The sequence below is a fragment of the Chelonia mydas genome, chromosome 1 (genome assembly GCF_015237465.2).
Source record: "Chelonia mydas isolate rCheMyd1 chromosome 1, rCheMyd1.pri.v2, whole genome shotgun sequence".
Classification (NCBI taxonomy): domain Eukaryota; kingdom Metazoa; phylum Chordata; order Testudines; family Cheloniidae; genus Chelonia; species Chelonia mydas.
Window position 1 is genome coordinate 309558283 of NC_057849.1, and position 26828 is coordinate 309585110.

General features: G+C 40.2%; 1 protein-coding gene across 6 annotated transcripts in view; it reads left to right on the plus strand.

Annotated features, from left to right (window-relative positions):
• MAPK11 (mitogen-activated protein kinase 11) overlaps positions 1–26828 on the plus strand; it is a 48901-nt gene that overhangs the window by 16281 nt on the left and 5792 nt on the right. For 3 of the 6 annotated variants that reach the window (XM_037889001.2, XM_037889004.2, XM_037889006.2), the window contains 10 exons: positions 3184–3313; positions 4411–4469; positions 6071–6182; positions 7617–7646; positions 7777–7824; positions 11475–11589; positions 11710–11781; positions 14055–14134; positions 18739–18817; positions 20600–20773. In XM_037889001.2, the coding sequence (XP_037744929.1) occupies positions 3184–3313; positions 4411–4469; positions 6071–6182; positions 7617–7646; positions 7777–7824; positions 11475–11589; positions 11710–11781; positions 14055–14134; positions 18739–18817; positions 20600–20773 (899 nt within the window). Of the gene's footprint in view, positions 1–3183; positions 3314–4410; positions 4470–6070; positions 6183–7616; positions 7647–7776; positions 7825–11474; positions 11590–11709; positions 11782–14054; positions 14135–18738; positions 18818–20599; positions 20774–26828 lie in introns of those variants that run through there. The other 3 variants (XM_037889003.2, XM_027819240.2, XM_037889005.2) reach the window with 3 other exon arrangements.

The window sequence follows — 26828 nt, forward strand, 5'->3', positions numbered from 1 at the left end:
GCAAATAAATACCTATAACCACTGAGAGTTCTGGGTTGACTGAGATCACATCTGAAAGGGACACTGCTAAAATAATTTAAGGTCCCAGAGTTAGCTTTTATAAAAATAACATCAATGACAATGTTTTCAATAAATTAATGCTTTTGAATTTCTGTGGGGAAAAGCCCATTTAAAGAAATATTTCCCAGCAGTGTTTGCAGTCTGAACACCAGGGCAGCCTACTAACATTTGAGAACCAGAAAGTGAAACTAAAAATACGCAGTAACAAAATTGAATAGTTTATTTTCATGGTCCAAGGTGAATGAAATGCAAACAGTGAAGAGCATAAATGGTGGAAAGGAAACTAGATTCACAAATTTCAGTTTTAATATCCAACGTGGATGGGGGGGCTGGTGAGACAAGTGAGAGAAACACTTCAAAAATATAATGGACCAGATCATCACTTGGTGCAGTCCACTGGCTGTACAGGAGCTGTGCCAATTTAAACCAGCTGAGTATCATGGGCATTAATTTTATATGCACAGTTTCGCTTTAAAAGTCCCACAACACCGGTTGCTACTTGCTTTTTCTCCCTCATTCTGTTCCAATCTGGTCTAAGCACCTGCTGGTTTAAGAACTGCTGAGGCTAAAAAGCAATGATTTATACTATCTGAAAGCTCTGACTCATTCAAATGGTAGAAAGCAATCCATCACTAAGTTGAGTGTTTATCAAGCTACTGAATCCCACAATTGAACTGAAGTGGGGGAGAAGATGTTTATCAGAATGATGGGTCTTCCTAAGTCCTTGTAGAGAGCACCCAGGTTCTGCAAGGCTTTCGGGTGCCAGCGAAAGTATGAGTGGAGGTATATGCATTGGCACAAATAAGGTTAGTTACTTGCTAGGCAGTGCTCTGCAGTAAACGGTAGTAAGCGTTAAGCCACCTGTGTATCCATTTTCTTCCTCACAAATGTGCCAAGTTTAAAAGAGCTAGAATGTAAGTGAAGAATAGGTATTCCTGAGGAGACATGGGGTGAAATATTGGCCCCACTGAAATCAATAGATTTCATTCATTGACTTCAGTGGGGTCAGGATTTCACCCTAGGATTTAGGTCTAGTCCTCATCATGCTAATGAGACATGTGGCTACATATTTCTCTTATGACTTACTCCTATCCACATCATCCCCTTTTCCAGTCATGAAAAACATAGCCACTAAAATCACCTTCTTTGCCTGTACTTCTGATCACACCAGCCCATGTCTGAACCCCTCTGCTTGCTCAAGCATCACATCAGATTGTGTCTCCTTATCACTATCATGTCTTACATAACTCTGCCTCCTCCCAACTTGTCAGGCCAAGTCTCTTATCATATCACTCTGCCTGCGCCTCCTCACCGGAGATGCCAGCCTTTTCCTGCAACTGCCTGTGCTTTCTTCCCTTTACTCATGGAGTCTCTTTTCCGGAGTGCTCTACAGAGCCACTACCCTCTCCACCCTTAAATCCCTCTTGAAGATCCAGTTCTGTGATGCTTACAAACTATCTGACTAAATAATCACTTATTTGTTTCATTCATCTCATGATTGACTCACTTCTTTGCTGATCCCTACAAAAAACTTGCTGATTAAGTCTACTTCCTCTTTCAGTGTAACTATAATTAAAAACAAATTCATTGCTCCATCCTGCTTTGCATTGGCCTTTGCTGAGTTTCCATGTAATCTAAGATAACTAGTTGTATAATGAAAAGGAGTACTTGTGGCACCTTAGAGACTAACAATCTTACTGATGTTGCCCTGGTTCTTCCTCCTTTACTTTTCCCCATTGTCTTGTTTGCCCCTTTTTTTTGCGTCTAGTCAGAAAAGAGGTCTTGATCCTGCGACGGGCTTCAGATGAGTAGACCTCCGCTCCACATGGAGCTCCATTCAGTTCAGTGAGGTGCCATGCAAATGTGGAGCTCCATCCACATGGAGTACAGGAACCGGGCATTAGTTTGTGAACTACTTATGGCAAAACTTATGTCATTATGCAGGAGCTCTGAGCACAATTTTGGGAGCCATTAAAATATATAGCGTGACTCCTAACCGTTGCCATCTCACTCTTACACATACTATTGTTATTGAATTTTCAACTAGATTTGTTACTCAGTGAAAGGATTCCTGTAAAATAATGTGTTAAAGATTATCTCTTTATGATCATGCTGTCTCCAGCAACTGCAGATTGTGTTATCAACACTTTCAGTAGGCAACTTCACAGTTTTCTTAGCTGAACTGAATTTATTTTAAGGGGAAAGTAAAAATGCAGAGATGGTATTAAATAGGGGAGGTAGAGTTTGATTATTGATTAACCAAACAAATAGTTTTCAAATGTCCTATGCATTGTCAGGAGATAAAGTGTAAATGAACCAATTTTTCCCTCATTCGCAACAATGAGCAGTATTTGTTTGGGGCTTGCTATTGGTTATATAGACTTGCTACTGTGTTGAAAATTAAGTCCCTATTCCTTCAAATGGTTACATACATGCTTAACTCTATGTATCTGAGTACTCCCGCTGAAGACTGTGGGTTGCTCAAATGTGTAAAATTGAGTGCACGCTTAAATGTTTGTGGGATTGGAGCCTTAATTCCATGTAAATTCATTTATACTGGTGATTTGTTTGTTAGTAGTGGTTCCTGAGGCAACTTTTATAGTCTGACAGTGGCTATTTTGAAATTTTAATCTGGTGTCAGTAGATTTGTGAAGATGTCATATACCATGCAAATGCTCGCTAGGCATAATTAATATTTGCTAGACAGTGTGGCGGCATCCCTATAATTACTAAAGGCTCCAGTCTGTTCACTAAGGGCTTGAGTTCAAATCCTTATATTCCCTGAGAGCGCCTTGAGTTTGGGCAGGAGTTGGAAAGCAAAATTAATGAAGCTAATTCTCTGGTTATTTTCCATGCCAGATGTGGACAGGGTAATACCTAGGGATGAACAATATCATTAGGAGTTGGCAATTTGTTAGGAAGATTGCAAGAGAACTATCTTTGAATATTGGAGGTTGTCTCGAAATAGCTCTCCCAGAGATCGCTTTCAGGTGATAAAGCAGGAGGAAATAGAATCATAAACCCAAACTTTCTCACGTTGTCTTTGGACTGTTATATCATGAGGCCTTGCCTAGCAATGCCAGGGTAGATCATGTTTTTTAATTTTTTTAAATTTTCTCTTAGTTCAACTTATGATACCAAAACAAGACAGAAGGTGGCAGTAAAAAAGCTTTCAAGACCTTTTCAGTCACTTATTCACGCAAGAAGGACCTATCGAGAGCTTAGGTTGCTTAAGCACATGAAACATGAAAATGTAAGTGAAGAGTTTGTACTTTGCATTCTGTTTCTATAAATGAAAGTTTATAAACCAAAGTTTAACTTACTTTACCTACGCTTATATTGGTAAAGTATACGTGATCCCTGCCTTTCCAAGAAATAGTTGCTGTTCCAGGGATTGATCCTAATTCCATTGAAGTCAATGGGTATTAATAGACACTAACAAATTGTCTTTTGTTGAAAGTGTGTTGTTACACTAGTAGAGAAGGGCAGAGTAAAGCATCGAACCTAAATAAAACTCAGATCTGCATTTGTCAGTTTGGGATTCTACTGAGAAATTAAGGCCAGATTCTGTTCTCATATATGCTCATAGAGCTCTCACTGAAGTTAATGGGAATATAACATACTTATCAGAAGACTGGGTTTGGTCTTTGACCTGGGTGCAGGCTGCTAGGATTTATGGCCCTGATTCAGCAAGGTACTTAGCATGTGTCTAACTTTAAACCTAGTCACATCAATTTCAATGGGACTGCCAATTTACTAAAAGTTAGGCAGACGCTTAAGTACCTTGCTGAATTGGGGTCTGAATGCTGTTAATTTCCCAGACTTAAACTAAAATGAAAATGAATCCTGCCTCTGAGAGGAAATTACTCAATACTCATAGTTGAGAAGTGGTGTTACAGTAGATTGAAAAGTATGCTGGAGGGAGGTTACAATTATTTCAGTAAACGTGGTTACAAGAAAACATGTAAAGCATTACTTAGCTTTAAGTACAACAGAAGCAAATCAAAATCATACACTACTTGTTCTATACAATTTTGTTCATACAAATGGGAGATTAGGTCTCTTCCTTCTTGACTTTAGATTGTCTGAAGTCTTGTTCCATTTTTTCATAAAGTAATATAATTTTGGTTTGCCCTGAGAGATCATTTTTCTTCTCGAGGCAAAAACAAAACAAAAAACCAGTCATCTCCATTCAGGTTCATCCAACTACTATGCTGGTTTTGTTAAATATTCCGGTGAAATCATGTTGTTCATATGCATAATTCCAGGGATTCTAAGGACAGCTAGCGTAAATGATGTGTTATCTCATGAATTTCTGAAATAAAAAGGAGATCCCCTTTTCTGTTTCAGGTTATAGGATTACTAGATGTTTTTACACCAGCAACTTCAATAGAAAATTTTAATGAAGTGTAAGTAAAATTTAACATCAGTGTGACTAATTGGTAAGATATGAAGATAGATGCTGCAGTGTTGCTGGAAAACAGATACACAGTTTTCTGTTCTAACTACAGCCAAAATGAGCTTTGAGAGACTAATGTGCCTTTGGTCCCCTTTTCAAAAAACGGGAAGGGGATTCTGCCCAAAGGCCTTAGGGCATGGTACTTAATAGATTGCAGGGACTCTATTACTGTACCTGGCACGTGATTTGATCTTCTGTATGTCCCACTAAATTTGTGGTCTGATCACCTTAACCTCATTTTGGATGTGGAGTGTTTATTCTAGCCAGTATGTGTGACGTCAGCCATGTAAGGAATGCAGGAAAATATTCTGCAGTGGGTGATGTCATCTCTTGGCCTGATTCTCATCTCATCTAGTATTAGTTTTACACTAGTGCAGCTTCATTAACGTTAGTGGAGTTACTCCAGTGTAAATCAGGAGCAAGTGAGAGAAAAATCAGGCCCTCAGTCTTTTAGGAGAAACACTGGGTGAAATTCTGACTTTATTGACGTCAATGGCAAAACTCCCATTGATGTCAACGGGGCCAGGATTACACTCTCAGAATCTAGAATCTAAGACAGAGCCGGTAAATTAGTTGGTTTAAAGTTGATAGAATGCTTTGAACGCTTGAAGTGCCAATAAATAAAAAACTGATTTTCAAATGTTTGTTTTTAAAACGTAGTCATTTATAAGTATCAGCCTGGATGTTTGGGGTCTGATCACATAACCCTTGCTCTCTCCATTCATGGGATTACTCATGTGATAAGGGCATGAGGTACCTGAGTTACAGTTCCCATGAGGCACCATAGTTATTCAAGTGGACACATTTCAATGTTGAACAGAGTCAAAACAAAATACTTCAATCTTGGTTGACAAACCAAAATGAAACGTTTGATTCAGGAATGTCAAAATGTTTTTGTTTCAGTCAAAAATACAGAATCAAACATTCTGATATTTCCAAATAGAAATTTTTCAGAATTTTCCATTCTGTGAATTTGGACTTTTCATCCCAATTTAGGATGAAAACTAATTTCAAAATATCAGAATTTCCCAAGGGACTCAAATTTTGTCCATCTTTGCTCATTGAAGGGAATCTATGTTGTAGCAGGAGCCTTACAAGCAAAACCAGGCCTGACGTTTTTATGGGAGATTTGCCTTTGATTTCAGTGGGAACAGATGGGAACCCAGATAGATTCAGTGTGGTCTTTCCTGGCCAACAGTTCTCTTGTTCTATGATCATTGTTTGGCTTGCTACATTTGCAGTGAGAATACACTGACCACATACCTATGGCTATGAACTGCCATTGTTATATGATATTTTTTTCTTAAATTGCCCAACTTACTGAGTTTGTACAAACTTGTCTGGCAAAAAGACATTAAATGTCTTATGGACTGTAAGGATCTTTTCTTAGCTTGGCAGGTTATTAAACTCCTAATTTTGGGAAGGAGGGGATTTTTATCTCATGATTGATGGATGGAGAAGGAATATGCACGGGAGTGAGTAATTAGTATGAAATTAAACAAATTAGATTTACCTGCTGCTTGTCATAAATAAGTTATTTTATTTTTACAGGTATCTTGTGACAAATTTAATGGGTGCTGACTTGAATAACATTGTAAAGTGCCAGAAGCTAACAGATGACCATATACAGTTTCTCATCTACCAGTTACTTAGAGGTCTTAAGGTACACACTGCCTGATGGCATTTATTTTATACTCAGCAACCAAAATGTTTTAATAATGAATATTTCATTGCAAGAGCATTTTCAGAGCTGAATGGACTTACAAATACTCATGACATCTCTGGTGATTTATTTTTATAAACCATAGTAAATTTAGAACGCCCCAGATTCCTTTCAGAACTAAAGACAAGAACCCAATCCTTCAAATACTTACCCACAAGTTTGACTTTACACACTTGAGTAGCCCCATTAATTTCAGTGGGACTACTTGTGTGTAAAGTTAAGCATGTCTGTAAGCATTTGCAGGACTGGGGCCTATGACTTGTAAAATGGTAGAATGGGATTACAAGATTATAGACTTGCAATAATTTCATAGCTAATCAGTTCAATTTGTACATAAAATATATATCTATTTTTCTAATTGTCAGTGCTGTAAACTCCCCCTGGGATAAGAAAATCACATCAGGTTATTTCTCTCTTGGATATTGGCCTCAGTAATCAAGATCCTGCAGGCCTAATTATGCCCTCTTTACTATTGTTGATGTACCAAGAAGGAAAAAAGAAGGAAAAAACCCATCTTGACTTTCACCTCCCAAGGCAAATTCACAGGGCTGAAAATTATAACAAACAAATGCATCTTTGTACTTGTAAACTGATCAAAGCTTGATAAGGAAACACTGAGAGACAATAAACATGAAACCCCAAGGTGCCGTTTATACAGTCATTTTTCAAAGTACAGTTGCTCTTCAAACTTTAGGTAAGTTGTACCTGAAAGATGGAAGTGTTCTTTTTTAAAACAGTCCTTGATCAGATTTCATCTTATCAGCATCCTAAGAGTGTTTTCCTCTTGTTTGTTGTGAAAAGCAAGGACTCCCTTTAAAATGAGCACATGAATATCTGCTTGCAGTGAACCCACCACCCCTCTTCAATAAAAATGCAGTTACACAGCCATGTATTTTGTGTGTGAAGATTCTAGCTGGTAGCTAGGGTATGCATCCATTGACTTGCATAGAAAGGCGGCATGTGGATCCAGATGATCAAAATGGAGGTCCAAATTGGAATGAAATTAATGTCTTTTTATCAAACACTATATAGTCAATCAACTTTTGATAGAAGGGTGTGTATTACAGCTCTAAGGATATCAGTGTAGTTTTATTGGTTAGTTTTTTTCCTGAAGTGTTCATATTTGAAAGAGAGAGAGAGAACACTTACATCTAGGAGCAAGTTGGTGACACTTGTGCTACCAGCCCATTAGTATTTGTGATTGCTGCTCAGATAGGAATGTTTCCTGATCTAAATCTTAACTCTATATAAAACCACCAAAAATAGAGGACAAAAAAATATGAATAGAACAAGTGACTGTTACCTTTTTTCCACTTTTTTTCTAATCTTGCTTTCTTATCTTTTTTTTTTTTTTTTTTTTTCTTTATTCCACAGTATATTCACTCAGCTGGAATCATCCACCGGGTGAGTTCAGTTAGCTAGAGAATACAAATCAATGCAGTGTGCACTGCCCAATGTCAGGCTTGATATTGTTACAATACTAATTTAACCTTATTAGGTGTGCATGACTAACGCTGTGTTTGTTCTGATACAGGACTTGAAACCCAGTAACCTAGCTGTAAATGAAGACTGTGAATTAAGGGTAGGATTCATGCTATTGTGATGAAGGTTCTTGTAATATCTCTGGAACTAGAACTTTTCTGAACCAACATTAACTGCCATTTTTCTGTTAGTACACATCCATGTATTTAGTTACTGTTGCTTTACTGGCAGATAAAAAATAAATTGCATTAACAATATTTGTGAGGATACAGATATTAACCACTATTTCAGGTAGCATGTACAAATTGTTTACTGTGAATAAAAATCCTCTTCACATTTAAAAACTGAGAATAGGAAGCACTTAGGTTAAAAAATGGGCTTAGGGCCCAAAATTTTAGCTGATACTCAAAGTGACAAGACTCCAGGATCTGGCCCCAGATGTCGAGGTGAAGCAGTACATACCGCAACTACCCTACATCTACAGGACATACACTTATAGAAAGTTAACAACGATTAAACTGGCTGAAATATATAAATGGGTACTTTGGTAATGCAAACACCAGTATTACCAACCCCAGGTGTTCAAAAGTCATGAGTCAGGCTCCAAAAATCATGAATTTTTTTTTTAAATAAAATGTGGATTTTTTTTTTTTGGCCTTCTGGATTATTGTTGTTGGTTGTTTAAAATTTGTATCATCGTAGCACCTAGAAGCCCTAATGTTGGATCAGGACCCCATTGTGCTAAGTGCTGTATAAACAGAACGGGAAGACAGCCCCAACCCCAAAAAGCTTAGAGTTTTCTGAGCCTTTGGGGTACACTCTCTTCACTTTTTCAAGCCTTTCTCCACAGTCATCAGAGTCAGAACATGCTTCATTTTCATTTTTTTTTTAATGAAAGCAGAGATATGATGATGATGGCTTTAGTCTGAAATTTGAAAGAAAACACCAAATTCCATGAAACCTGCAACAAAATCACAGTAGCTGACAACACACCCAGTACAGTGCAATTAACCTGAGGATTAAAGCACCTACAGCTTCTATTCACCTCAGTGGAAGCTGAGGAAGCTCAGCAAATATCATGACTGGCCTTTAATATTTTCATACCAGTATATGGAGTCTCATTTTTGAGGGATTATGGGAAGTCTTTGCCTGATCATTCTCTTTATAAAAGTCCATGTTACTCTTTATACTCTACAGTGACAAAGAAGACTTTAAATCTTCTTTTCTAGAATTTACACACCACCCAATCTCCTCTCTCCTCACCTACTTTTTGGCTGGGTTACATTCATTTTTTTCATTACTTATTCGCTTGTATGATGCCAAACTGTTATGGGAAAATCTAAATTGGTGGTGCTTTAAGGCATAGCCAAAAAGGAAATAAAAAGTGTACCAACATATTTGAGCAAGAAATGATCAATTATGGAAAAATGTAAAAACACATCGCTGTGAAATGCCCTTTCCTTGTACTAGGCAGATGAAATTTAATGTTGATAATGTTGATAAATGCCAAGCATAGTCCCAACTATACATATAAAATGATGGGGTCTAAATTAGCTGTTACTACTCAAGAATGAGATCTTGGAGTCACTGTAGATAGTTCTCTGAAAACATCCATTCAATTTGCAGCGGCAGTCAAAAAAGCAAACAAAATGCTGAGAATAATTAAGAAAGGGATGGATATATAGGACAGAAAATATCATGTTGCCTCTATATAAATCCATGGTACGCCCACGTCTTGAATACTGTGTGCAGATGTGGTTGAACCATCTCAGAAAAGGTATATTGGAATTGGAAAAGGTTCAGAAAAGGGCAACAAAAATGATTAGGGGTATGGAATGGCTTCCGTATGAGGAGAGATTAATAAGACTGGGACTTTTCAGTTTGGAAAAGAGACGGCTAAGGGGAGATATGATTGAGGTCTATAAAATCATGACTGGTGTAGAGAAAGTAGATAAGGAAGTGTTGTTTACTACTTCTCATAACACAAGAACTAGGGGTCACCAAATGAAATGAATAGGCAGCAGGTTTAAAACAATAAAAGTAAGTATTTCTTCACACAACGCACAGTCAATCTATGGAACTCCTTGCCAGAGGATGTTGTGAAGGCCAAGACCATAACAGGGTTCAGAAAAGAACTAGATAAATTCATGGAGGATAGGGTCATCAATAGCTATTAGCCAGGATAGGCAGGAATTGTGTCTCTAGCCTCTGTTTGCCAGAAGCTGGGAATGAGCGACCAGGGATGGATCACTTGATGATTACCTTTTCTGTTCATTCCCTCTGTGGCACATGGCACTAGCAACTGTCAGAAGACAGGATACTGGGCTAGATGGACTTTTGATCTGACCCAGTAGGGCCATTCTTATGTTCTTAGTGTTGCAGAGTCTAGTCATTATTCATATGGCTCTTGCTTCAGATGTTGTATTTCATTATTTGCTTACTTAGAGAAAATTAATAAATAGAAAAGTTATTTTTAAAGTATATTACAAGTAAGGGTGGGATTTTAATATATATTAATCACATGTATTAAAATCAGGTTAGTTAAGTAGCTGTTTTAAAGAGGAATATTTGTACATAACATAACATTAAAACTGGATTATCACTAGGGAGTTTGAGTGAAATCCTAAGTGTTTTTCCTGCTCCCATTGGAATTGCTGGGAGTTTTGCCAGTGGCTTCACAAGAGCAGGATTGGATCCCATCCCACAAGGTGCTGAGCGTGTCCTTTGATAGTGGTGGTGGGGGCCAGATTTTTAAAAGTATTTAGGTGCTTTTATTTCCCATCTCACTTGAAAGATGCTGATACTTCTGTTGATTGGGTCAATGGACTAGAATATTTTCCGTCAGCGCCTCTGGATTTAGGAATGCTTTTACAGCACAGTCATTGTTAGGATGCTGACTATCCCAAATAAAGAAGTAGATAGCAGAAAGCAAAGAAATATACTGAAACATAATGCTTTCTCTTGGACATGAGCTTTCCAAAAGGGGGCATTCAGCAGGCAATATTGTGCCATCAAATGCGTGTGTGCTATTTTTAAGAAAAACTCCCTTTTCATTTCAGTGGGGTGTTAGATGGTACTCTGTGAGCTTTTCCTTATGCAGCTTACATATGCCTCTCTTAGTGGCATCAAAATGTGTGTGACTGAATAAATGCTATATATGTTACAAGGCCTAAGCACAAGTCGCTGAGCTAAGGAAACAAGGGAACATTGGGGCATTTGTAAGTAATATAGTGGTGCTTTTAACATGTCATAATCTGATGTTTTTGCGTGTTGGCATTTTATACCTATACAATTCAGGCTTAATTTTCTTTGTTGATATTCTTCAGCTCTGATATACTAGTGGCGATTATTGCTATCAATGTAATGTTACAGGAAAATTAAATTTAAGGTCAAATTCAGAGTTTGTGTAAAAGGGTCGAATTCCATTTAAGCTCCAACTCTACAGTCATATTACCATGAAGAGACCCCGGCACCAACACGTAGCCCCAATTACTTTAATGGGGCACTGCATAAGTCGGTCCACTGACATCAAGGTCAGGTTCTTAGTCATTAAAGGACTCCATCTTTCTTAGTATTACCAGAAAGCATGAGCTGGGGAGCAAACTTGGGCTGGGTATGAAATGTTGAGGATCGAATTCATTGCAAGCTGAGGTGTTTTAACGGCTGAAGTAAGCTAGAAATAAAGAACAGGGAACAAATCAACTCCTATAATAAAAATAATGAGAAATCTTGGGTTTTTTTCATCTGTAGATTTTAGACTTTGGTTTAGCCCGACAAACTGATGATGAAATGACTGGATATGTAGCAACAAGATGGTACAGAGCTCCAGAAATTATGTTAAACTGGATGCACTATAATCAAACAGGTAAAGTAAGATACTTATTTTTAAACTACAAACAATATAGTCACAATAGGAAAAAGCAACTGCATTTAACCATTTTTATTATGTTTATCGTGCATATCCCTATCTTCTTATTTTTGGCAGTTGACATTTGGTCAGTGGGATGCATCATGGCAGAGCTATTGAAAGGCAAGGCTCTTTTTCCAGGAAACGACTGTATCCTTAACATAAAATGCAGTTACATAAAGTGCAAATGCACCACAGTTCTTCCTGTTCTCTAATCGCCAAAATGTTCTTAAGGCTATATTTGCCAGGTAACAAGCCTTCAATACAGCAAACTGAGCTTTGCTAATAGTTCAATTTACTATACATAACTGCTGAATGTAACAACCATCAGAAGAAAAAGCAATAACAGATGTTCTTAAACCACAAGAAGCTACATGCAATCTTTATTTTATGCCTGATATATAAATAATGATCTAGTTAAATAATGACCTAGAAGGATTGATTTCTTTCATTTGTGCAGTTTCTCAAAAACAACATGCATTTATTACAGGGTGACCAGATGTCCCGATATTATAGGGACAGTTCTGATTTTTGGGTCTTTTTCTTATATAGGCTCCTATTACCCCCCTACTTCCTGTGCTGATTTTTCACCCTTACTGTCTGGTCACCCTAATTTATTAAAATTGAATTAATATGCATGTCACTTATTGTTGTAGAACTGCTGTTTTTATTTGTATGTAGGCAAGAGAGGCAACATAAAAATCCCTCATTCCAACATAAAGTAGTGGGACTATTATGGTTCATGGTGCAATACTGCTGGGCTCTATTGCAGCCTGTGTTGTTTCTCTGACTGACAGGAGGGCAGAAAAGGCCGTTGCTGAGTAGAGTAGAATAATAGTAAAAGGAAATGTAGAGGAAGTAAAAATAGAGACTGAAGAGAGTGGAAGATAAAGAAATGGTTGCTAGATCACATCAGAAAACCTCTCTGCATTCAAAACAGAGGCACAGTGTACATCAGATTCTGTTGTGTTCCACACTAAGGGCACATCTATGCTACTGTCCTAACTCGATCTGTGTTAGGTGAACTTGCAGCCACTGCAGTCGTTATTGCAGTGGCTGATGTCCACTCTACCCTCCTTCTGTTGGTGGTGTGCATCCTCACCAGGAACGCTTCCAGTGACTGCAGGGGGACTGAGAGCCAGGGCTCTCCGCTCCACGCAGCTCCCTGCTGGAGCCGCCTGGACTTCTTGCCTCCCTGCGTGGGAAGTAGGGAGCCTTTGGGCAGCAGCCAGTCTGGGAGCGTGGAACCAGGGGCAGCTGGGCTCTAGCTGCCCAGCTTTCTTGTCAGTGTCTGGAGCCGTGAAATTGACAAGACGGCCAACAGCCGATGTAAGTGATGCAGTGTCTCACACTGCATCACCCTAACTGCACCGACATAAGCCCTGCACCTCTTGTGGAGGTGGCGTTATTATGTCAGTGTAGAAGGGCACTTTCATAGTAGCTGCTTTACGTCACCCTAATTGTGTAGTGTAGACCAGGTCTGACTGTTCTCACTACTCTGAAAAGCGAAAAAATCCTAACATCGCAGCTAAATCTACAATATGGCCAGGTGTGGAAAAGGCATGATGATATTATAGATCCCTGAAAAACAGCTAAGACATGGTAACATCTTGCCATTGAGCTTTCTGTGGTGTTTAAATCAATCAGACTCTATTGTCAACAATGGCACGAGGGCATCACTCAGATGTTCTTAATAATACCTGTTGCTTTGCATCCCTTGACTAAGGTGGTGTTTCTGACTGTTTTTGGTAAGCTGGTGTGTATTGTTTCCAAAAGTAGGATTTTTGCAAAATACAGACTTACCAGTTTTTTTTTCTTTCTTGTAAAATAAAATCTAGAGTTACAGTGTTTCATCAACTTCACTGAGACTTTAAATTAATCTTGAATCACTAGAGGAAGTGTTAATGTGGTTCACTTTTCAAATCATATACGAACTCAGAAAATGTACATTTTAAAGATTATGGGCCTGGTTCTACGCTCCTTTGCCCCAGTGCAAAATGGGTGTAATATGCTACCCAGTCAGAATTCTCCACTCAGCCCCCGAGTCAGCAGTCATCCTGGTTCAGCAAAGCACTTGAGCATAGGCTGAAATTGTTAAGCACATGCTTAAGTCCCATCCAACTCAAAGTTAGGCATATGACTGTGTTGAACTGGGACCTTACACTGGTGGTAGCATTTTACACTCACAGTCCGTAGGTGTAAATGAATACACGAGGTTCTGGGCAGTGGACAAGAAGACACTCTGGACCTAATCTTCAGCTGGTATAAATTGGCTAACTCCATTGCAATCAATAGAACTGTGTCACTTCCTCCATCTGAGGATCTGACCATCTGTGCAGGACTTCAGGGTTTATTTAAACAAAAAAGGCTTGTCTGTTGCTTACTTTTACTATCTTTCCTGGAGTTTTCTTGAATACGTGCAGATATTGACCAACTAAAGAGAATAATGGAAGTTGTGGGAACACCCAGTTCTGAACTCCTCAAGAAAATATCATCTGAACATGTGAGTTCACCGTTCCATAATTTAGCTGAGTTAATAATTTAGTTTTTCATGCACTGTCACACACTGGTTACACAGGCAGTTAATATTTTTCCTCTGCGTTCAATGTGCTACTGCAACACTTAATGCAGAATATAAGAGCTGTGTAGGTGACAAGTAAATAAAGCTGGTCTAACACCTTTTTGCTAATTTGCTGGATTTCTAACAGTGCTTTTATTTCTCATTCTGTGAAGGCTTTTTTTTTTTTTTTTGGCCTTTGTGTGTGTTAATGTTTTTCTTACCAGTATATTCATATCTGTTGAACAATTGAGGAAACTAACATAGCTAGGCTAACACTCCATTTTCTTGCAACTTCCAGCTGTTTATTTTTTTAAAATGTAACTGTTATGGGCTTGGGGGAGCTCCACAGTTTGTGAGCATTCAGGCTTCTGGGAAGAGTTGAGGCAGGAATTAGCTGATACATTGGCTCTCCCTCCATACCCTGTGCTGAGAGATTGGGCCAGCCAAGAAATGTAGGGAGTGTTCTCCAATGCATGGTCACTTGGTTGTTCTTGAGGCCAGTGTAGTACAAACCTCTGTGCTTTGCACCTATCTTAGGTTCAGAGGTGTATCATATGTAACTCATTAATGTTCAGAGTAATTTTGTGGGCTCACTGATGGGGAGAGTAGACTTCTTATTATGGTGGCTTTTATCTTTTCATAGTTCGTTTCTTTTGTTTTAGAGCCACCTTAATGAGTCAGATTGTCTGTGTCTGTGCATGCCCCAAAGGGTGGGTTTATTTCTGGTGGTAATATTTCTTTGAAGGTTAAATTCCTAGGACTATGCCTTATCTGGAGGGCAAGTCTGTTTAGTTTTGTGAGAGTGTCCCAGTTGGGCACTAATTTGCCTGTACAAATATTTGTTTGATATTCCTATACAGAGCTTTACACAATATTTTACTGTCTTATCTGCAGATGTGAAACTCGTTTAATAACGAACAATTGCATGTTCTTAGATGTTCACTGACTAAAGCCCAGTAAGTCTAATCAGTAGATGCCAGGAATCTCTTTTTTATTTATTTTTATTTTTTCCCCTTTTTATAGTTCATGGGTTTTTTTGCAAAGGTTTCTTTTGTGATTCCTTGGAAGATCATGTGATGGGACATGAGGTTTAAGAAGCTTCAAAAATTTGTATTTTGGTTTGTTTGTAGATCTAAAACTTGATTATTAAAATTCTGATCTTTCTCAAGCAATTGGGAATTTTTGGGGGAGGAATTCAACCCTTGCATTGTATCCTAGCTGCTCCAAAGTAGTCACAACAGGTCTATACAAACCCTGCCTCCTTTATGACTCCCCCCTCCTTTGGTGTATTCCCCCCACTGCAGAACACACACCTCTACCCAGGGCAGAGCCATCTCTATATCACCTCCAAAGAAGCCCTGGGACAGGGGGAATTCTGGAGCAGGGGTGGGGGCATACTGGGGACCAGGAAAGATGAGATAAATGGAAGTGTGACACAGGGAGACCTGCGCTTGGTGATTCCTCACTGCTGCAGGCCCCATAGGGGAAATGGCACCAGGAGGCACAAATTAGATCAGCCCCAGGGCTTGCCCTATATTGCAGCTTGGGCACCAGCAGCAGCAATAGTATAAGGGCCTTTGCTGGCTGTAACATTACCACAGAGATCTGGCCTGTCCTTGAGGTTTTTAGCCTGATGGGTCAGACAAAACAATGGAGCAACCTGGCACAGTCATTGAGGCCTTCGGGTGTTCACCAGCTTCTCAGAATATTTGGCTCTTGGTTAAAATCCCTCAATCTCTCTCTCTCTCTCTCTCTCTCTCTCTCTCTCTCTCTCTCTCTAAATTTAAAATGGAAGCCCATCCTCTTCTCTCATACATTGAAAAAACCTGTTGTCAGTTTTTTAATCTAGGTAAAGGAGAAGGTTTTATTTTGCTTCCTTATAGCTTCACCCTGCACATCGCAGGTTAAAGAAGTTGTGCGTACAAGTGAAGAAGTGCTGTGCAGCATAGAGAGTACAGGAGAACCAAGAGCAGCAGACCCCAGTTAATGAGAGTCCTGCAAGTTAATGACCTCCAAGTTACATCACTCTCGTAGCTGGAGGAATGCCAGGGAAGCTGATCCATAACTGTATACGTTGTTTTCAGGCTGAGGATAGCACTTACCTCCTCATCTCCTCAAGTGAGCCCGTTCCCTGCCTGCATCCTGTTCCTTTTACTTTTCAACTTCTGCTCAGAGGACTACGTCTACTTTTTAATGTTGCTTGTGGCCTCCATTCATATTTGTCCTGAAGAGCAAAAGTTGTGCATTCCCAGCTACGCTCCACTCAAAGCAGGATCAAGACTTAAATGGAGAATCCAAACTTATTTTCAGAGATAAACAGAGGTTTAAAGAATTGGAAAAATAGAGGGAATCTTTATATAAACTTCACCAGATGTTTCAGAACAAGTCTCTGAGTTAGTTTGTAGATCTGATGTCTTAAATTGGGGTTAGCCCATAATCCCACTTTCAGTATTTCCAGATTCAGAATTATTTAAATACTCTGGGCTCCAATAGGTGGGTTTCTGTGGAGATGACAAGGACATGGAGGAAAGGATGGTGAGTAAACAAGGTACAGCCAAGCTGATATTGGTCTCAGTTGGCAGTAGCCGGAAGACAAAACAGGCCTGGTCCCCTACAATCACTGATGGATTCTTGAAATGAGAAATTGGGATGTGAATAAATCAGCACAGATTAGGCACAAATATGGTCAAATGCACAGAAGTCTGATGATTTCTGTTGAGTAATGGTTGATTTCCATCTTAGCCCATAGTTTCCATGCAAGAAAGTGTAACCGCTATATATTTTAAAACTGCACAGCAAGTTATATTAACATATGTCCCTAAAGGTCTGATTCTCTGAGGTGCTGTGCTCTCTCCCCAACCATGGGAGGAGAACATGCTCAGCATCGTCTCCCAGGCATGCACAACATCTTTCAGGGATATATTCCCATGGGAAGGGAAATTAATCCTGTTCTCTGTCCTTTAAACCTGTACTCTCTGTAGATGACTGGCTACCACTGGTAAGAGCAATCACACTTTTAGAAAGCTGAGTTGCCAACCTCCATAATAAAAAGAGGAAAATATATTGAAATATGTTGGTAATGGCAGCCATATTGGTCTGACTCCTCTTGACAACTTCCAGTAAAATAGAAAGTAAAAAGAAATATATTTCTACTTCTGGTTTCACAAGTTTGTTGTATGTAAGTTAAAGATTAACCCTGTACTTGGATACATTTTGAATGAGACTGTGTCTTGGAATGACCTCTCAAAATACTTTAAAGTATCTTTTGTTTTAGTGTATAACAATTGAAAAGCTTAAAAAGATTGCAGGGAAATTAGAGATATATCAGTGATGCGTTGTCACACAGAGAGAACTGAATTAGGAGCAGGATTCCATCTCTCCAGTGGCTGTGTCCTGACCCAGAGTACATACCAGGAAGGCTCACAGTAACCTCTTATTACTGTGTAAACCAGGATATGCAGGGCCAAATGATCCTGAAGGTTGTCGGATCCAGAGGAGAAAGAAAACACAACTCTCAGTGCCTGCTCTCTGAGCAGGAGCCAGGGAGTTGGTCGGCATGAGCTCACCACCAGTTTGAGCAGCTCTTTTCATATTTTGTCCCTTTTGCTGTCTTCTGTGGGGCCCTGGAGGGTTTCTCAGTTTCCTGCAGTAACATGTGAAGAGGGGAAATAACCCATGTATAGGGAAGAGAGATGGTCAGGGATGAAATCCCTGTACTATTAACAGCCTTCCTTAAAGAAACTACAGTTTTCTCAGAGACTCTCTTTCATGCATGAAGGGATGCTCTGTCCTCTCTCCTTTGACAATTCCATTTTGAGAGCTGTCATCTGCAAGGGTCTGTCTGTCTATCCTCAAGATCCCCATTTAGTCTCCTCTGTCCCATAACCAGCAGGTCAGCTGCTCATCAGCTTGGAAATCAGGAAAGCAATATCTTGGATGATGTCAAGTCCCAGCACCTTGCCTGCAATATGTGGGTTGGGCAGCTGAGTATGTGCGATGTGGCTGTCTCTAGGGTGGGGGCCCTGAGGATTCCAATTCACCCCCACATCCATGGAGCCAAGGCAAGCTACAAAGGTCCTGAGGCTCTGCACCTTGGAGGCATCTTAGGTCAGGATTTGATCCTTAGTTGATTAAACATTAGTATTTGAGAGCGGGTAGTTTAGTACCTCTTTGCCAGTGGTAACTGAAAAGAGATATATGCTGACTTCCTAGTTGAAAGACATGTGGCAGATAGTATGGTAATTTTAGGATCTATGGTGATAAACCAGTTGTGCAGGTAGATGAAAACATAAACAAGTTTTTCCATGTGAAATAACTATAACTTTAAGGGGAAAATTCTACCTTTTAAAACCCTCTTGCCTGTGGGCTTTATAATTATAGACATATAAAGATGATTGTACCTAGACACACACACACAAAGAATTTCTATAGACAATGTCTTCCACGAGTAGGAAATGTAGCAATTAGAGACTTTTATTTTCCAGCATTTGCCATGTTTACTATTGAGCAAAAATGTAATCTGTATATATGCTTTGATTTATTCCCAGGCTAGAAAATACATTGAATCGCTACCACATATGCCTCAACAGGATTTGAAAGCAGTATTTCGTGGTGCCAACCCATTAGGTAAGAATTTGTTAGGGTTTTCAGACTGATGTAATTTGGTTCCTTCACCAGCATCTGAGCTCAAGTTTTACTGTTGCTATACTAAACCCAGCCGAATGACAACGGGGTGCAATGTCATAAGCATTACCAAACCTCTTGATTCTGAGACCACCATTTTACCGTAATTAAGCCTATTCAGACCCTTTCCTGGGTAGGAAGAATAGGCAGGTAGCTCCCAGTGAACAGCAATTCATGGATTAGGGGGCAAATGGCTGCTTTCAAAAAGTAAAAGCCAGTCAAATATTGCAGAGCTACACAGATAGAAAGAGAACTAGAGTTAGCGCAAAGAGAAAATTTGGAACTGCCTAACAGAAAAATGATCAAAAATGTGTTATTTGAAATGAGTACCCATCATCTTTTTGCACCAGTATGGTTCAAACCAAAGATCCTAGAACGTAACGACTCTTCTGGGACATATTAGGCCATCAGTATTTTATTTAAATGGGGTTCCTCTTAAATATGACCCACTGTTAGAAGAAAATACATAAATACCGAGAATTAATGAGGCAACATTCTCAATAAGCAAATTAAAATGTAACTAAATCTGTAGAAAAATACTGGGTTTAATCCTACTCTGCATCAACTCACAATAAAAAATTTAAGTTACAATGTGTCAGTTTTTCTAATCCCATGCAAAGGTAAAGCAGAAACGTTTTTAATAATTAGTATTTTTGTCTGATAGTGAAAATATACTGAAGTTAAGCAACATGTTTATTGATAAGGTGTTGATTTGAGATCTCACAATTTAACTGGGAAATGGAGTGCTGTTCTCTGATACAAATGAATTAAAAGATAAACTGTCTGAATCAACATTTTGCCACTTGCTCTGGGCCACTAGAACAAATGTAAGCAGCAGATAGTGTGATTTGAGAAAGATGCTAGTAAGAAATATAATGCATTAAAGAGGAAAAATCAAACAAAAAATCTAATGGTGATTGTTTATATGTTAAAGCAATAAAACTGCTTACATTTTCATATATAAATTACAATATATGTATATTAAAAACATAATATATAAACCACTTTTAGTCCTCCAAATATCTCACATGTATAATATTGTATAGTTTTATGCAAATTTAAAATGAATACATTTTGTACATATTCTGTGACTGTCCCCTTTAAGGCTACTTTACAATCGTCATATGAACATTTTTTATGGGTACAAATAATTGCAAGTATAATCTTGCACTCACAATTTAGGTCACTTTGGTCCTAATACTGCAGGCACATATGCATATGCTTAATTTAAGCATGTGCACTCACGTGCTTAATTTTAAGCATATGACTACTGATGTGCTTAACATTAAACACGAGCTTAAGTGTTTGCAGGGCCAGGGCCTTGGAAGGAAGTCTAAATCAGGTCATTTTAGACATCTGAATCCTAACTTGCACCCATTATAACCTATGTCATGCACCAACTAAAACAGAGGCCTGTTTAATGGCTGAAAATTCTACTCTGAATGTGTATCTTCATAAGCCATGGGCCGTATTGCACAAAAGAATGCTTTTTACATGATCTTGGGAGAAATGATGATATACTGTGTGTATATAGACACAGTTTGTGTCTGATATAATTTTTTTCTCCCATTAATTTTCCTTTTTCTTGCACTAAATATCAAGAACAAGGAAAAGGGTGATTCTGAGGTAGTATGTAAACTTTCACTATGAAATATCTGCACTTCTAGACTTTCTCTTTAGCCACGACATGTTTTAAATTTAATTTGAGTGTCTTTTTTGCCCTAGCTGTAGATCTTCTTGAGAAGATGCTTATATTAGACAGTGATAAAAGAATAACTGCCTCAGAAGCACTCGCACATGCTTACTTTGTTCAGTATCATGATCCTGATGATGAGCCTGAGGCTGAGCTATATGATGAGTCGATAGAGAATAAAGAACGAACCATAGATGAATGGAAAGGTAAGGGAGAATTGTACGCAGCTGTGCAAACGAGCAGCAAAAAATGTATTTGCTTAAAAAACAGTTTTTGTCTGGTTCTTGCCCAGGGAATTGCAACACAACTTGAAGTCAGAAACTTCAGAATAACAAGGCAAATCTGTGTGTATTTCCCCCCTCTGGTTCTAGTCCCTCTTTCCATCATCTGATCACTGGATTTTCCTCAACACGCACAGCCCCACGTGAAGGCAGGTGCAAGTGATCTTGTAAGGATCCTGTACTTTTATTCTTCTGTAGACTCTTGTGGGCCAGATCCTCAGCTGGGATAGTGGAACGACGCCAGTTTACATCATGTGAGGTTTTGGCTCTGACCCTTCTTCTGCAGTCATAGCAAACGTGTCTACCAAATGGCCTGTTAATGGTTTCCTATGCATGCAATCACAGTAAAAGCTAAAGCAAATTAGGAGTGCGCACCCATGGTGAAGTTTCCCTTTGTGTAGAGGGCCAGCCTGTGGCCTTTGCACCATTTCAATTCCAAAAGAATTATGTGGGATTAAAGTGCTGAGTATGCTTTTTGTTATCCCTTTCTACAGGGTGAATCTGAACCCCAATGCTTGCCCAAACTGTTTTTCCAGTTGTATAGTGGGCTTCCAGAAATTTGGCCCCATATGTGCATGGCCAGCGGCTGTGGCCATTAAAAGGTCTGTTGCAATTCTACCTTTCAGCACACCCATGTCAACAAGAAACTCTCCCTCAATATTTTTGGACATTTTTTTACATATTCCTTTTGAGATGGAGGAAATTGAAAACATGGAAGATAAAGTGGAGTGCACAAGACATCTTGAGTCTTTCTTAAATCTCCCATCCATGTGGTAGTTGGAGAGGGTGCAGGAATAATCATTGCCCCTGGCTGGGTTCTCTGAGCGCATGCTCTCTATTTAGCACCTCCTCCTAAGAGTCGCAGTCCAACTGCCTAGCCCCTGGGACCAGTGGTGATCCCTTAGACACACTTAGATCCCTTAAGCACACCCTTTCCCAGGATTCCACCTCCTGGACACTGTGTGTTTACCATTTAACTCTTCAGGGGCACATGGCAATGAAAGCCAACAGACACACAGACAGCCTTTGCACAGGATTCTAAACACAATTACCCTTTGCTTACCATGAGGAATACACAGATCTAATAAACACACCTATATGCATTTTCACTGCCTCCGTTTCCTTACCACTCTGTAGAGTTCTTTGGGGTGTCCAGGATCCTTCTCCTGCAGCTCATGGCTTCTCTTCAGAAACTTGGAACTTCTCTCCCTCTCTGACAGCTAACTTTCTCTGACCTCGGCTGATCCTGCTGTTAAACAGGATGCTCCTCTCTCCTGTCCAAAGCTTTCCTGAGTCTCCCTGGCCCACCCAGCCTCAGTGGCTTTTAAAAGCCAGCATCAGTCCCTTGGTTTCTTTGTTCTGCTGCTGGGGATTTTCCACTCCTACTCCCTTCAGCGAAGTTTGAGTAACTAACTCCCAGCTTCAGCCAACCGACTGTCCCAAGGTGATTCCACCAGAATAGGTAACCATTTTAGGTCTAATGACCAACCACTGACCCTGGTCTGATTGACTTAGAGACATGATACAGCCCCTAGCAGCAAACAGTGGGTTCCACATACACAGGCATTCAGAAATACAGCAATTTCATAACACCAACCAGAATTCATAAATGGTACATAGACAGATTCCCCAAATTATCATAGCGGTACACAGGGGGACAGTCTGTAGGCAGAGGATTGTGTTTATTTTTGATTGGCACCCAGACTCTAAGGTTTTGATTCTGTATTCCATCCAAACTACGGGGCTTCATGTAGCTGGATGCAGCCCCTTAGTTCAGGACTGACCAGTGCAAAGGCAGTACTAACGTACGTATACTACTGGCATAAGGGACTATACTCCAGTGGAAAATCTGTGTAGTGAAGCTCCAGTCTGGCATGCCCCCTTCTCTCTGAGCCCTGTAAGGTAAGTGCCCCTCCCTTCCCCCCCACCGGGGTAGCAGCAGCAGCCCGGGGCTCCGGGGGCAATTTAAAGGGCCTGGGGCTCCCCTGCTTCTACTGCCCCGGTCCTTTAATTAGCCACCAGAGCCCTGGGGAAGCAGCGGGACTCCAGCGGCTATTTAAAGGACCAGGGCGGCAGAGGCAGCTGGAGCCCTGGCCCTTTAAATAGCCCCTGGAGCCCCCACTACCCCAGGGCTCTGAGGTCCATTTAAAGGGCCTCCAGCTCCCCTGCTTCTACTGTCTCGGTCCTTTAAATAGCCTCCGGAGCCCTGGAGTAGCAGTGGTGGGGCTCCAGCGGCTATTTAAAGGGCTGGGGCGGTAGAAGCAGGGGAGCCCCAGGCCTTTAAATAGCCGTCGGAGCCCCGCAGCCGCTACCCCAGGGCTCTAGCAGCGGGGATCTGGAAGCAATTTAAAGGGCTTGAGGCTCCAGCCACTGCTGGGAGCCCCAGGCCGTTTAAATTGCCCCTGGGAAAGCCGGGCTGCCCCAGTCCAGTGCACTGGCTCTTACCAGTACGCCGTACAGGGCCATACCGGCTTACTTTCACCTCTGACTAGTGGAGGGTTTGCGGGGGGGGGAGGGCAAGAATTCTGTCTCCAGCCAATTTAAAGCCACTTTGCACTGCTTACATAGTGCTGAATGGCCCAAGCAGAGAATCCTGCCCTGACCCTTTATGCGGTTCCCTCATCACAAAATGGATATGGCAGAGCTGGTTTATACAGCATATTTTAGCATGTAGTTTAGCTATGGGGAGCCTGGTCAATTGTATGCTCTTCTATGGAGTTTGGCTATGTTGATGTGAGTGCTATAAAGGGGGAGCTTGAGGAAACTGCTCTAGACTAGATCCTGAGCTGTGACTGGGGAGGTCTCAGTGCAGAAGGGGTGCTGCAAAATTAACTGTAAAGGATCTTTGCACTCCCCCAGTTCTGAAGCTGGTCCCTGTTGTAAGTGAGAGCAGACTGATGATTAGTCCCAATTCCACTCTTACCCAGAGCTCCAAGGATCTGTTCCAGCAGCTGGAGATACCTGTAGTTTAAGGGATTCTCTCCAGCGCCTTCTTATCCTCCCTTTCCCTCCCACAATCATGTTCCCATAAACTGGCTGCCTATATCTGTGCCACCCAAGAATCCCTCCACACTGGTGAAATCCTACAGAGGCTGAGTTATAGTAGTGGTATAAAGCTATGCTAATGCAGGGCAGGAAATGGGCCACAGTGTCCAGTCAGGGAAGAGCAACCCTCTTTTAACCTGAGGAGGGCGCTCTCATAATTCTGCTACCTCTGGATAGATGATGAAAGCTGATTCATAGAATCATAGAATATCAGGGTTGGAAGGGACCTCAGGAGGTCATCTAGTCCAACCCCCTGCTCAAAGCAGGACCACTCCCCAACTAAATCATCCCAGCCAGGGCTTTGTCAAGCCTGACCTTAAAAACCTCTAAGGAAGGAAATTCTACCACCTCCCTAGATAACGCATTCCAGTGTTTCACCACCCTCCTAGTGAAAAAGTTTTTCCTAATATCCAACCTAAACCTCCCCCACTGCAACTTGAGACCATTGCTCCTTCTGTTAATTCTATGATTGCCATCAACTGCTCCCTCCACAAAATTTGTATGCTGCAAAGCCAGCACGTGTTGCCTTGCACATATCTTGTCTAATATGAATCCGTGCTGCATTTGCTGCTGTAACTACAGGTGCTTAATTTGTTTGTCTGCTATTTCCTCAGATGGTTGAGCCCTTGACAGGAAAGTTTAACAATTTCCTTTTCACAAAATTAATTCCTCTTCATGATGCAAGCCTCTTTTTAAATGGTTGCAGAGGCAAACTTGGCTTAACACTTCCTGAGCTGAAACTGGGAAGTGGGGATAACTTCTCTATAAAAAGCAAGAATGTTTCATGCAGCAGCAGCAGATTCTGGTGCATCAAAAAGATGGTGGAATTAACCCTTGTTCAAAGGCCCAGCCCAAGGCCTATGGGCCACGTAAGCCTTCAAAATAGGGCTTGCATAGAACTGAAGCTGATTATAGGCCTTGTTGTTGGCCCCCTGCTCAGGGATGAATTTCTCCCCAAGAGATGTATAGCTCTGCTCATTCTCTTCTCTACATACTTCATTTGTCATTAGAAAATGGCCCTTGAAAATACCTAATGCTCTGAAAATCAGACAAATACTAAGTCTGATTCTGTGGTCTGATTATTTCAGTTTAATTATTTTGACTTTTAACTGTATGAATAGAAGCAGAAACATCTAGGTGATCAAACAATTTCTCTGAGGAAAATCACAATTAATATTTCAGATGCTGCATTCCAGCAAATGTGTGTGCTCATTCCATGTGCTGAATAATTAAGTGCATAGGCAATCTTATATAAGAATTATTTGAGAGGTTTGTTTGGTTAGCATTTCTTTAATGGGTTCAGGTAAAAGCATTCCTAAGTGAGGCTAACCTGGTTGAAATTCTTGAAAGGGGAGAAATCAAGGGTTTCGGATTGTTTAGAAAGAAATGTCCTTATCTCCTTTGTAGGTCTAAAGAATGGCTTGATTGAAATAATATTTTTGCAGCTTTAGCTAGGAGAGCATTAAAACATGGCAAAATATTGTCATTTTGTTCTTATTAGGAAAGAATAATATTCCAAATGAAGGAATAGAGCCATTTGTGCATGATCGCTTGTAGACATTTACTAGAAAATCCCGCACAAAACTGAAGAAGTTGCAGATCCTCTAATCTGATCACAGCTGAGTTTCTGTATTACAAGAAACTGACACATTATGAAGCTTTGATATAGTATTTTTGCCTCTTTTCTGTTAGAATTTCTCTGGAGACTAGGAAGCTGCTTCTTCTGAGTCTTAAGGCATTCATGGCAATGTTACTGCTGTGTTGAGGGAGGGTTTATGCTGCTTCCACCACATATACAAGTTCTTGATTTTTAACATTAAAACATTTACAGTCCTTGGTTTTGCTAAGTAAAACAACTGTATAGGCCCAGTTATGGGCTGCTTTACTAATGCTTTACTAAACTTCAAATAGAAGCTTTTAATCCTTGGATATATTCCATATTTGAAGCTTATTTATAACAAAAATGTAAATAGCCATTTTGTAAGTATTACAGCTTCCTGGGGGCCAGGGGTGAGAGATGGGTTAGTTAGTATGTTCCTGACCATCAGTGGCTGAGAAGAGATGCTGTGTGCATTCAGACCTGCGAAGTATTTACATCAGTACATTCAAACGGTTGTGTTATATTGACAAAAAATGCATTACCTGCGGTTTGCATAGATAAGTACCCTATTAAATTTATACCATAAAAGAAGGAATACCAGGAACTAAAACTCCAGCACAGAATTGTGGTTTATGCTGCTCTGAATGCAAGAACTGTCACTTTCTTGTGCAAGTTGCCCATTTCTTATTTTATAAGGTAATACATTCAAACTTGTACTTAAAAGGTTATTTCGGTTCCATTTAAGAGGAATCGATTTTTCTTTTTCCTTAAACATTGTTATTTGTATTGTACCAATACTGTGGATTAAATTGAACACTGATTAGACCTTTGTAAACTAGCTATTGGTATTTTTAATTTGAAGGGACTCTTTGAATGGCTACATAGTCGGACATGGGCTCCTCTTAAACTATGAATCGGAGAGTCATAGCTTACATAATTGAAAAAGCAGTGTTACCTAGATCTTCAGTAAAGTTTCAGTTTTAATGTATAGGCTACATCTACACTACAGCACTTATAGGAGCACAGCTTGTGCTGGAGGCGCTCTACGCTGACAGGAGAGAGCTCTCCTGTCAGCTTAATAACTCCCGCCTCCACGAGAGGCAGTAGCTGTGTTGGCAGGAGAACCCCCACCCCCCCGCGCGCTGACATAGTGCTGTCTACACCAGCGCTTGGGTCGGTGTCACTTACGTCCCTCAGGGGTGTGGATTATTCACACTCCTGAGCGACATAAGTTATACTCAAGTAACCTGTGGACAAGGGGAGAGTTTGGCCATTGTTTAGCCAAACGGTTCCTTGACTGATTATTGTCTTTTTTTAAGAAATGAAGTTACGGAC